This window comes from Adiantum capillus-veneris, unplaced genomic scaffold (assembly GCF_014529385.1).
Source record: "Adiantum capillus-veneris isolate H3 unplaced genomic scaffold, ASM1452938v2 Hic_scaffold_586, whole genome shotgun sequence".
Taxonomy (NCBI): Eukaryota; Viridiplantae; Streptophyta; class Polypodiopsida; order Polypodiales; family Pteridaceae; genus Adiantum; species Adiantum capillus-veneris.
In genome coordinates this window covers 1-11,315 of record NW_028221636.1, presented here as the reverse complement: position 1 = coordinate 11,315, position 11,315 = coordinate 1, and the positions used below count along the sequence as shown (strand labels likewise).

General features: G+C 39.0%; 1 protein-coding gene across 1 annotated transcript; it reads right to left on the bottom strand.

Annotated features, from left to right (window-relative positions):
* Positions 1-4,033: 4,033 nt before the first annotated feature.
* LOC147416701 (uncharacterized) lies at positions 4,034-6,778 on the bottom strand. Its single transcript, XM_086508135.1, has 5 exons — positions 6,715-6,778; positions 4,601-4,671; positions 4,459-4,502; positions 4,377-4,415; positions 4,034-4,299 (listed from the first exon to the last, which is right to left on the bottom strand). Exons 1-5 carry the CDS (start codon positions 6,776-6,778, stop codon positions 4,269-4,271), a joined length of 249 nt encoding a protein of 82 aa, XP_086364261.1. The 3' UTR covers positions 4,034-4,268.
* Between the last annotated feature and the right edge of the window lie 4,537 nt (positions 6,779-11,315).

The window sequence follows — 11,315 nt, the reverse complement described above, 5'->3', positions numbered from 1 at the left end:
GAAGCTTCGTGCAAGATTTGGACGGTTGTCTGGATCCCATATACCTTCTCCCTTGCCAAACAATTTCTCAAATCCCAAGGATGAGGAGAGACCTAGTCCAAAGACAGAAAGCTCCACTAAGATCAAGTGTGCACCTCCATACTTGGCTAGTGATTTGAACCCTACTACTAACCCACGTTTTATCAAAGATTTATATGGTTGTCATGCAGTGATCAAATATGAACCTTTATCTAAGTATTATCTCCATACCGGATTTGGACAACTGTCCATCAAACTTCAAGAACAATTTTAAATACCATATATTACATTTGGATACTTGCAAGCTCTCAACCTTGAATGGAAACTATGATTTTGGTTGAGATTTGCACGAATTTCCAAATTTGAAAGACTTATCTTAGCTACAAACTCAATGCATGATAGTTATACAACTACTTAAATCTCTATTGTGAATGTATCAAGCAAACAAGCATACACCTCTATACTTTGCTAATGATTTGAATGACCATCTAGGTCTCAAACATAATGTAGATCAAAGATTCTGATTTGTATGTCAAGATTGTGAATCTAAATTTTGTGAATATTTTTGTACGTAAGATAGCACAACAAGTGGAACAAGAAAAGAGCAGTCACTGAAGAAGTCATAGATTGTGCATCAGATGCACCTAGGAAGTGGTATTTAGATTTCTATATTGCAAATTACACAAAGTTGCCAAAGCTACATTTGTTTTGATAAGAAATATTTCATAGATGCTGGGATTGTCATAGCTACTGAAGAAGATGTGAGCTCTCAAGGAGGTGAAGCTTGTGTGGTAGTCCATTCACAACGTTTTCACTCTCAAAAAATTAAGAAATGGCTCTTAGATCCACTTCGATGGTATGAGAAATATTCCATTGGATAACATGGTCTTGTGGGGGTGGTTCTTCGAGCCAAATGATATGAGTGACATATCTATGGTTGTTATGCTTGATCACTATTACAAGATTGCAGGTTCATTTGTCTCTATGAAAGGCTCCACAAAGAAAACAAGGTGAAGTCAAGATCATATTGACGAAGGATCCCCTTCTAGGAAACAATCAATGCATTAGATGGAGATTGTAGCCACCTCAGAGCATGGCATGGTCCAAGAAGGAGAGGATGCTTTGACCTCAAGACCCAATAAAGAACGTGTTACAAATGATGCTCAAGCTATTGAGCCAATTGCTAGGGAGAGTTCAATCAAATCAATGATGAAGAAACACCCAAGAAACATCATCTTCTAAATGTTTCATATCAAGAATGTATACATGAGAGTTGTAGAAGGGGAATGGAAAGAGATGGCGGTAGAGAGAGAGAGAGAGCGTGAGGGAGAAGAGGGAGACATGCTAAAACATATTCATTCATTGAGATTATCAATTACAACCTCGGGGGTTTCACTATGTGTAAAACTACCATATCACGTGCGTTCAAGACATGTTTGTAAAACCCCTTATCTGTGATTTTTTTAAGGAAGAAAATGTACCCTTTTCTTTTTATAATCTGTAAGTTTTTTGCAAATTTGAAAAATAGTATCCCTTTTGTATATATATTTCTATAAGTTTTAAGAACTTTAAATACCCTTCTGTTGAACTCACGTGATAGGTTACATTTTTTCTTAGGTGACCTACCCGGGATTACAACATAAGGACTCTCTTTTATAACTTTCCCATGCCCCTTGGCACTTCCCTCAAGGTACCTCTTCATTCACCCCATAGACCTTAGTCTAAAGCCTAGGGAATAGTGCACTGTATATTACGGTTTAACACCTGGCACAGTCCGGTGGTGAAAAGTTTTTTCGAAGACAGAAACTTTTGACTCGAACACCACAAATCCCTTGTTCCAAAAACTCAATGCTCATAGAATACCATGATGCAAAGTGCAGTGCCTGGAGTCTACTCCAAGGTAGACATATACATCACAATAGTCCATGAAACACTTCCCTTCCCCCCCAAGCATTTTGAAAATATAAATCGCACTGCCTAGAACTTAATCCAAGATGCACAAATACATTCCCTAAAGCTATTCATTGCATTACAATCATCAAACTGGGTAAAGTGTGCCTTCTCACCAAAAGTGTGAATACAAGTGCACCATTTATTGGCAACATGCCAGGGCTGGGAGCCCATCAAGAAAATCAACATCCATAAGAGCTCATATAAAACAAACTTGTAGAACCATAAAGTAATGAGAAAATCTCCACTCCATTGAGTGGATTCCATCTTTGAGCCAATCACTTCAAAATAAGCTTCATTGTTTTGTAAACAAGGATCAAAATTCTTCAACAAAAAATCCTTTGCTTTCACAAACACTCCTTCAAAAAGATTGTGAGCTTTGGATGCAATTTGTAAAGCTATGCTTTCAACAAGCACATTGAAATCCAAAAACATTAGCTCCATGTTATTTGTGCAAAGATAAACTCCATTCCTTGATGAAATTTGGACTTCGAGACACCAAATATGATATCCTTCTAGGCTTACAATGAGAAAAATCCATAAGATCTTTGCATCATCATACACAAAAATAAGCATTAGTTTGCCTAAAACCACAACATCATCACCTTTCCTAGCATGGATAAGCATAAAAGCCCCATCACGCTTTATATAGGCACCAATTGTGTGGATAAGTACACATATCCCATTACACAACATTGCCTCAAGCAAACAATCATTTACCATAGCATCAGTTTGTGAAATAGGTTGCTTCACACACACCAAACTTTGTTGTTCATGTTTGAAAATTTCATCAACAAAAATATCATTTTGGTTAGTCACCATTTCAGCATCATGTAAGACACAAAAATCTTCTCCTAGTGCAAGAGAATTAACAAAAACATTGATCACATCATTTTCTTTGTCAACAAGAAGTGAAATTAGTTCATCATTTTCATCACGAGCTGTCTTCAATGTTTCATCAAAAAGTTCATCAAAGCATTCATTTACTTAAGAGTTGCAAACATTATTTTCTTGATCCATCTCATGATAATCAAGAAACAAGTCCATGTCATCTTCATCATTTACGACATCAAAATTATGCAATTCACCATCAAAAATCGATGAAATGTAACCCACAATGCTTTGGTTTTACTGGTGCAAGATGTGAGTTTGGAGCTACTTGGGGACTCTCCTTGGCTCTCTTGGCTCATAGGGTCCTCTCTCTTCACTCCAATCTCCATCCCATTCCTACCATTTCCATGTTCATCATGGTCATCATCATCACATGAGTAATCATCTACTCCCTTATCAACTATGGTATGCCATGCTCTCAACATTTTTTTAAAGAAACCTTCGTTTATGAAGCAACTCATGCAAATGATTTGCATTTTTGTGCAACTCCTTTAGCAAGCTCAATTGCCTATGAGTGCGAGATGTATTTTTACAATGCTTATAAAACCATAAGTAGGATTTTTCTACTGCACCAACAAAATCGTCTACCCATGCTTCGGGTTTATGCAAGCAATTTTGTGTAATATCATGCTCAAGAATGTAATATTGCTCCAATAATGTTAATGAACAATGCCGGGCTTTGTGATCATCATGCCCGCATTGTGACGACGGTTTATTGCGACATTTTTCCCATCTGTAATCGTATTCTCCGCAAAAAATACAAGGTGGCTTGCATTTCTTTGCCATGCCTTCATTTTACGTCAATGATGCGCTTCAAATTATGTAACATGCACCTTCAAATCTCCCATCATCATGTTGATGACGAGCACATTCTATTGACCACTTTTACACACATATATTTTAATAATGTACAAGCTTCACGACAAGAGTATGGGAATTGTCCCTTTATAAGTGTTGAATTTTTATTATTTTTTTAAAAATTCTATTTTTCTTTCTTTGGAGCATCAATTATTGCTACGTACGTGTTAACTGCGAGTTTGAACTTTGAAGGCGGTGGGCTTCTGCTGATGCGATTTCTTGAATTTGATGTAGTGGTTTGTGTCTTCTCACGCAAGCTGTCTGCACAATCCAGTTTTTTGTTGTTTTTTTTCTTGGCCAATTCTTGCCTGAGGGTTGTGCCTCTGTGTTGCTCTTGACATGTCGTGGGTTTGGTTTGCTTCGAGTGCAGTGAACAGGGTCCTGTATTGCCTCCGTAAAACTTCAGAGCATTCTTGAACTCGCTGCATGCACAAACAAAATACTCCTACCCGCATACAGCCAACTCGCCATCTCCCTTAGGTTGCAACGGCTTCGTTCTCGTGTCCATTTCTTGGCAGCGCAGTAAACGTCGATCGTCACGTAGTCGGCCGTTATACAAAAACTTGAATAGCATGTTTGCTATGCAAATAATTCAACAGAGGGTTCATTATCCGGGAGGTTGCGCCTTAGAGTGCTCAATATTTGTTGATGCACTACTTATCCTTGCAGACAAAAATTGCTTTCTCGCCTCGTCATGGCTTCCCTCACAGTAAACACAACTGATAATATTTAACAAGTTACTTCTGGCGTACAACAAATGGTGGTACCATGATGGTTGCGACAGTCTGTTCCAGCCGTCGTGTAACAAGCTTGAAGCTCACTGCCATGCAAGAGAATAAAAGAACATATTTTGTGTGCAAAATATTAGAACACCTTAGATTACCTTTAGGAATTGAACTGACGCAGTGCGAACGAAGTACTTCGGAGAATCTGTTGTAACCACCTCATCATCTCCTACTCAATGGTGTTAACCGTTCCCATTTCTAGAAGAAGAGACACCAGCGGGATCGCCATGTGTAGAAGGGGGAGATGGAAAGAGATGGCGATTAGAGAGAGAGCATGAGGGAGAAAGAGGGAGACACGAGTGAGACATGCTAAAACTTATTCATTTATTGAGATTATCAATCACAACATAAGGATTTTCTTTTATAACTTTCCCATGCCCCTTGGCACTTCCCTCAATGTGCCTCTTCATTCCTCCCATAGACCTTAGTTTAAAGCCTAGGGAATAATGAACTGTATATTAGGGTTTAACAAGAGAGTTGTGAAATACTCACTTAATGATGACATGGGTCTCTCATACACCAAGGAAATCCTAGCTACATTATGTGATTTGGCACCCGATGCTTACACATACTAACCTTTGTCAGAGAATGTAGTGATTGAGCTTGTAGAGGAGTTTTGGTCAATGCCAAAGACATGTTCTTTTGCAGTTGATCTTTTGCCATACAATTTAGAGACAAAGCAACCGAAATAAGTTAAGAAGGAGAATCTTAACAAATACAAATATTGGATTTTTGGGGGTCAACACTCAATCATGGCTGCAAAGAGCTTCATAAGAATAAATGATCCTGAGTATGCAACACGAAAATTAATTTATCACAAACATTTGGCAGGACTTGTGGTTGATTGCCCACGACAGTCTTGCGTCAAGATCTCTTTAATGGAAAATTTGGAATATCAACTTGTTCTAAAGAAATAATCAACACTCGAAAAATTGAAGCATGTAAGGAGGGAGTGGGAGAGTTTTGGATCACCCGAGAAACCATCACAAGGGACTACAAATCAAGTTGTCCGCAACAACTGAGATGTAAGTACCTAGATTTTTTATTTCGTATATTATTCTTTAATGGTTATAATTTTTTTGATATTTGTTGCTCCTATGCACTTAATGCTAGATATAAAATGATAAGATACGTTCTCATGCATACTCATAACCATTGCTAAATATTAACCCAATAAGATTGAAGCTTGAATATGAGAACAAGACGTTTGTCTATATTTGAAAACTTGTCATGCACATATTTAGGATTTTTAATGTCTTTTACTACTGTAAGAGCTTAAGTGATGATGAGATTTGGACAAGCGTCCAAACCTGAGCTACTATCTTGATTTGTACAACCATCAAATCATCAAAGTTCGTATGTAGGATTATATTTCCCATAGGTTTGCTACAACTAGATATTAAATTCTACCATCTTCAACTTTACATGTGGATTTTTGCTAGTAATGTTGGTTGCCCAATTCTCATCATAATTATGTCAAATCAAAGACCCTTGATAATTGTTGTTAACAGACTAATATTCCTCACATGGCCACTGATTTCAAAGATGAGATTTGGACAAATGTGTAAATCTTGAACGTCTCTTAAACATGATATTTGGACGAATGTCCAAATCTCTTTGACTTGTCATTCATAGGTTATCGACTCTTAACATTTCTAATAGACAAAGAATCATATACAATTATGAGTTCTCAACAATAACCATCTAAACCTAAATTCTCAATTTTAATGAAGGGTTCTAGCTCATCTTTAGGATTATCTTAGACTTTCTAAGATTTTATGATTTTTTCTTATTTGAAGACTTATCTCAAATCTGAACCTTGGACATTATTTTTAAATCTTGAACATTTCAGACACTTAAGGAACATACTTCATGAGATTTTATGAGTTTTCTTATTTTTAGCTCTATCTCAAATCTAAATCCTTCATTATTATTTCTAACATCTTAAGCATTTTAAACCCATATATAATATTTTTGGAAGAGGCTTACAATATAATTACCAAACCTCTTTTCTCATACCAAATTAATGCTTGAATATGAGATTTGGATGATTGTCCATATCTCATAGATTTGTCACTATTAGATTTAGAACTCTACATATCTCTAGGAAATGAGAGATCTAGATAACAGGCAACTTTCAATCTTAGACCAGACAAATCTTAAACTCAAGTTTCAAAAACAACTGTGTAAGATCCATTTGATTTTTCTCCACTTGTAGTTGAATATTCTTCGTCCTCATCCTCTTCATCAATTTCTAGTGACAGCTTGCTGGTCATATCAAACTTCTTCTCTGATACTCTCTCTCTCTCTCTCTCTCTCTCTCCTCTCTCTCTCTCTCTCTCTCTCAGATGAGGTTATGGCATGGAAAGGGTTGTGGAGTACATGATAAAGATGCGTCAAAAACCCTCACATTGAATTTCTACAATTGCATGGGAAGCAAGAAAAAAAGTTCAAAAGACGCATAAAAGCAAGATCTTGAGCATGGGATGAATGCAAGACATAAAGAAGTGGTTTGGGAGATGGGATGCATTACACTTACTACATGATGCTTCAATTGACTCCCAAGTGAATGAAGCTTTTCTACAACGCCAATGTGTTACGGCTAGGGAGAAATCCGATGGGTCACGCTTCATACATTACACTACCCATATTGCCCCCCTACAAAAACCATGTTCTTCGCTAAAAGAGGAAACCGTACTCACACTTACATGCTTGAGCCTATCCCCTTGTGGGCGATATGCACTATTGCAGCCATTCCGCTTAGCTCCCATTTCCTTCGATGCGAGATAGGGTCTTGGCGCAATGGAGAATAGTCAAATCGCTTGTGCACATTATGCTCACTGCAAGTTTGAGAGTTTGAGTACCACACACTACTAGCGTGCTCAGCTTTTGGTCACATCCGAACTTGCTTCTCTCACATTTTCAACCATAACTTAGACCTACACACTTTCCTCTCCCAGCCAAAGTGTGGGCTCTCCATTGCGAATCTCATCACCACAATTTTAAGGCATAGAGAGTCACTCATTAGCCATACACATACTACATTACATGTGACTTTGGTCCCATAGGTCGTATTTGACCTCTGAGGACGATAATTAATAAAATCTATCTCTCTCTCTCTCTCTCTCTCTCTCTCTTCTCAATTGAGGTTATGGGCATGGAAAGGGTTGTGGAGTACATGATAAAGATGCATCAAAACCCCTCACACTGAATTTCTACAATTGCATGGGAAGCAAGCAAAAAAGTTCAAAAGATGCATAAAAGCAAGATCTTGAGCACGGGATGGATTCAAGAGATAAGGAAGTGGTTTGGGAGATGGGATACATTACACTTGCTACATGATGCTTCAATTGACTCCCAAGTGAATGAAGCTTTTCTACAATGCCAATGTATTACGGCTTGGGAGAAATCCATTGGGTCACGCTTCATACATTACACCCCCATATTGCCCCCAACTACAAAACCATGTTCTTCGCTGAAAGAGGAAACGTACTCACACTTACATGCTTTAGCCTATCCCCTTGTCGATGATATGCATTATTGCAGCCATTCAGCTTAGCTTCCATTTCTTCGATGCGAGATAGGGTCTTGGCGCAATGGAGAATAGTCAAATCGATTGTGCACATTATGCTCACTGCAAGTTTGAGAGTCTGAGTACCACACACTACTACAGTGCTAAGCTCACATCCAAACTTGATTCTCTCACATTTTCAGCCATAACTTAGACCTACACTTTCCTCTCCAGCCAAAGTGGGGGCTCTCCATTGGGACTCTCATCACGACAATTTTGGAGCATCGAGAGTCACTCATTAGCCATACACATACTACATTACATGTGACTTTGGTCCCATAGGTCATATTTGACCTCTGAGGATGATAATAAAATCTCTCTCTCTCTCTCTCTCTCTCTCTCTCTCTCTCTATTTCTCTCTCTCAACTGAGGTTATGGGCATGGAAAGGGGTTGTGGAGTACATGATAAAGATGCGTCAAAAACCCCTCACATTGAATTTATACAATTGCATGGAAGCAAGCCAAAAGTTTAAAAGATGCATGAAAGCAAGATCTTGAGCACGGGATGGATGCAAGACATAAAGAAGTGGTTTGGGAGATGGGATGCATTACACTTGCTACATGATGCTTCAATTGACTCCCAAGTGAATGAAGCTTTTCTACAACGCCAATGTATTACGGCTTGGGAGAAATCCGATGGGTCACGCTTCATACATTACACTACCCATATTGCCCCCAACTACAAAAACCATGTTCTTTTCTGAAAGAGGAAACCGTACTCACACTTACATGTTTGAGCCTATCCCCTTGTCACGACGATATGCACTATTGCAGCCATTCGGCTTAGCTCCCATTTTTCGATGCTGAAAATGGGAGCTAAGCCGAATGGCTGCAATAGTGCATATCGTCGTGACAAGGGGATAGGCTCAACATGTAAGTGTGAGTCGGTTTCCTCTTTCAGAAAAGAACATGGTTTTGTAGTTGGGGGCAATATGGTATGTAAGTATGAAGGTGACCCATCGATTTCTCCCAAGCCGTATTACATTGCGTTGTAGACAAGCTTCATTCATTGTGGAGTCAATTGAAGCATCATTGTAGCAGTGTAATGCATCCCTCTCCCAAACCACTTCTTTATGTCTTGCATCCATCCCGTGCTCAAGATCTTGCTTTCATGCATCTTTTAAACCTTTTTGCTTGCTTCCCATGCAATTGTTATAAATTCAATGTGAGGGGTTTTGACCGCATCTATTATCATGTACTCCACAACCCTTTCCATGCCCATAACCTCAGTTGAGAAGAGAATAGAGAGAGAGAGAGAGAGAGAGGAGAGAGAGAGAGAGAGAGATTTTTTTATCATCCTCAGAGGTCAAATATGACCTTGGGACCAAAGTCACATGTAATGTAGTATGTGTATGGCAATGAGGACTTCGTGCTCCAAAAATTGTCGTGATGAGAGTCCCAATGGAGAGCCCACCCTTTGGCTGGGAGAGGAAAGTGTAGGTCTAAGTTATGGCTGAAAATGTGAGAGAATCAAGTTTGGATGAGCTTAGCACTGTAGTAGTGTGTGGTACTCAGACTCTCAAACTTGCAGTGAGCATAATGTGCACAATCGATTTGACTATTCTCATTGCGCCAAAGACCCTATCTCGCATCGAAGGAAATGGAAGCTAAGCTGAATGGCTGCAATAATGCATATCATCGACAAGGGGATAGGCTAAAAGCATGTAAGTGTGAGTACGGTTTCCTCTTTCAGCGAAGAACATGGTTTTGTAGTTGGGGGCAATATGGGTGGTGTAATGTATGAAGCGTGACCCAATGGATTTCTCCCAAGCCGTAATACATTGGCATTGTAGAAAGGCTTCATTCACTTGGGAGTCAATTGAAGCATCATGTAGCAAGTGTAATGTATCCATCTCCCAAACCACTTCCTTATCTCTTGAATCCATCCCGTGCTCAAGATCTTGCTTTTATGCATCTTTTGAACTTTTTTGCTTGCTTCCCATGCAATTGTAGAAATTCAGTGTGAGGGGTTTGATGCATCTTTATCATGTACTCCACAACCCTTTCCATGCCATAACTCCAATTGAGAAGAGAGAGAGAGAGAGAGAGAGAGAGAGATAGATTTTATTAATTATCGTCCTCAGAGGTCAAATACGACCTATGGGACCAAAGTCACATGTAATGTAGTATGTGTATGGCTAATGAGTGACTCTCTATGCCTTAAAATTGTGGTGAATGAGATTCGCAATGGAGAGCCCACACTTTGGCTGGGAGAGGAAAGTGTGTAGGTCTAAGTTATGGTTGAAAATGTGAGAGAAGCAAGTTCGGATGTGACCAAAAGCTGAGCACGTAGTAGTGTGTGGTACTCAAACTCTCAAACTTGCAGTGAGCATAATGTGCACAAGCGATTTGACTATTCTCCATTGCGCCAAGACCCTATCTCGCATCGAAGGAAATGGGAGCTAAGCGGAATGGCTGCAATAGTGCATATCGCCCACAAGGGGATAGGCTCAAGCATGTAAGTGTGAGTACGGTTTCCTCTTTAGCGAAGAACATGGTTTTGTAGTTGGGGGCAATATGGGTAGTGTAATGTATGAAGCGTGACCCATCGGATTTCTCCCTAGCCGTAACACATTGGCGTTGTAGAAAAAGCTTCATTCACTTGGGAGTCAATTGAAGCATCATGTAGTAAGTGTAATGCATCCCATCTCCCAAACACTTCTTTATGTCTTGCATTCATCCCATGCTCAAGATCTTGCTTTTATGCGTCTTTTGAACTTTTTTTCTTGCTTCCCATGCAATTGTAGAAATTCAATGTGAGGGTTTTGGGACGATCTTTATCATGTACTCCACAACCCTTTCCATGCCCATAACCTCATCTGAGAGAGAGAGAGAGAGAGAGAGAGAGAGAAGAGAGAGGAGAGAGAGAGAGACGAGAGTATCAGAGAAGAAGTTTGAATGACCAGCAAGCTGTCACTAGAAATTGATGAAGAGGATGAGGGAAGAATATTCAACTACAAAGTGGAGAAAAATCAAATGGATCTTACACAGTTGTTTTTGAAACTTGAGTTTAAGATTTGTCTGGTCTAAGATTGAAAGTTGCCTGTTATCTAGATCTCTCATTTCCTAGAGATATGTAGAGTTCTAAATCTAATAGTGACAAATCTATGAGATATGGACAATCATCCAAATCTCATATTCAAGCATTAATTTGGTATGAGAAAGAGGTTTGGTAATTATATTGTAAGCCTCTTCCCAAAATATTATATATGGGTTTAAAATGCTTAAGATGTTAGAAATAA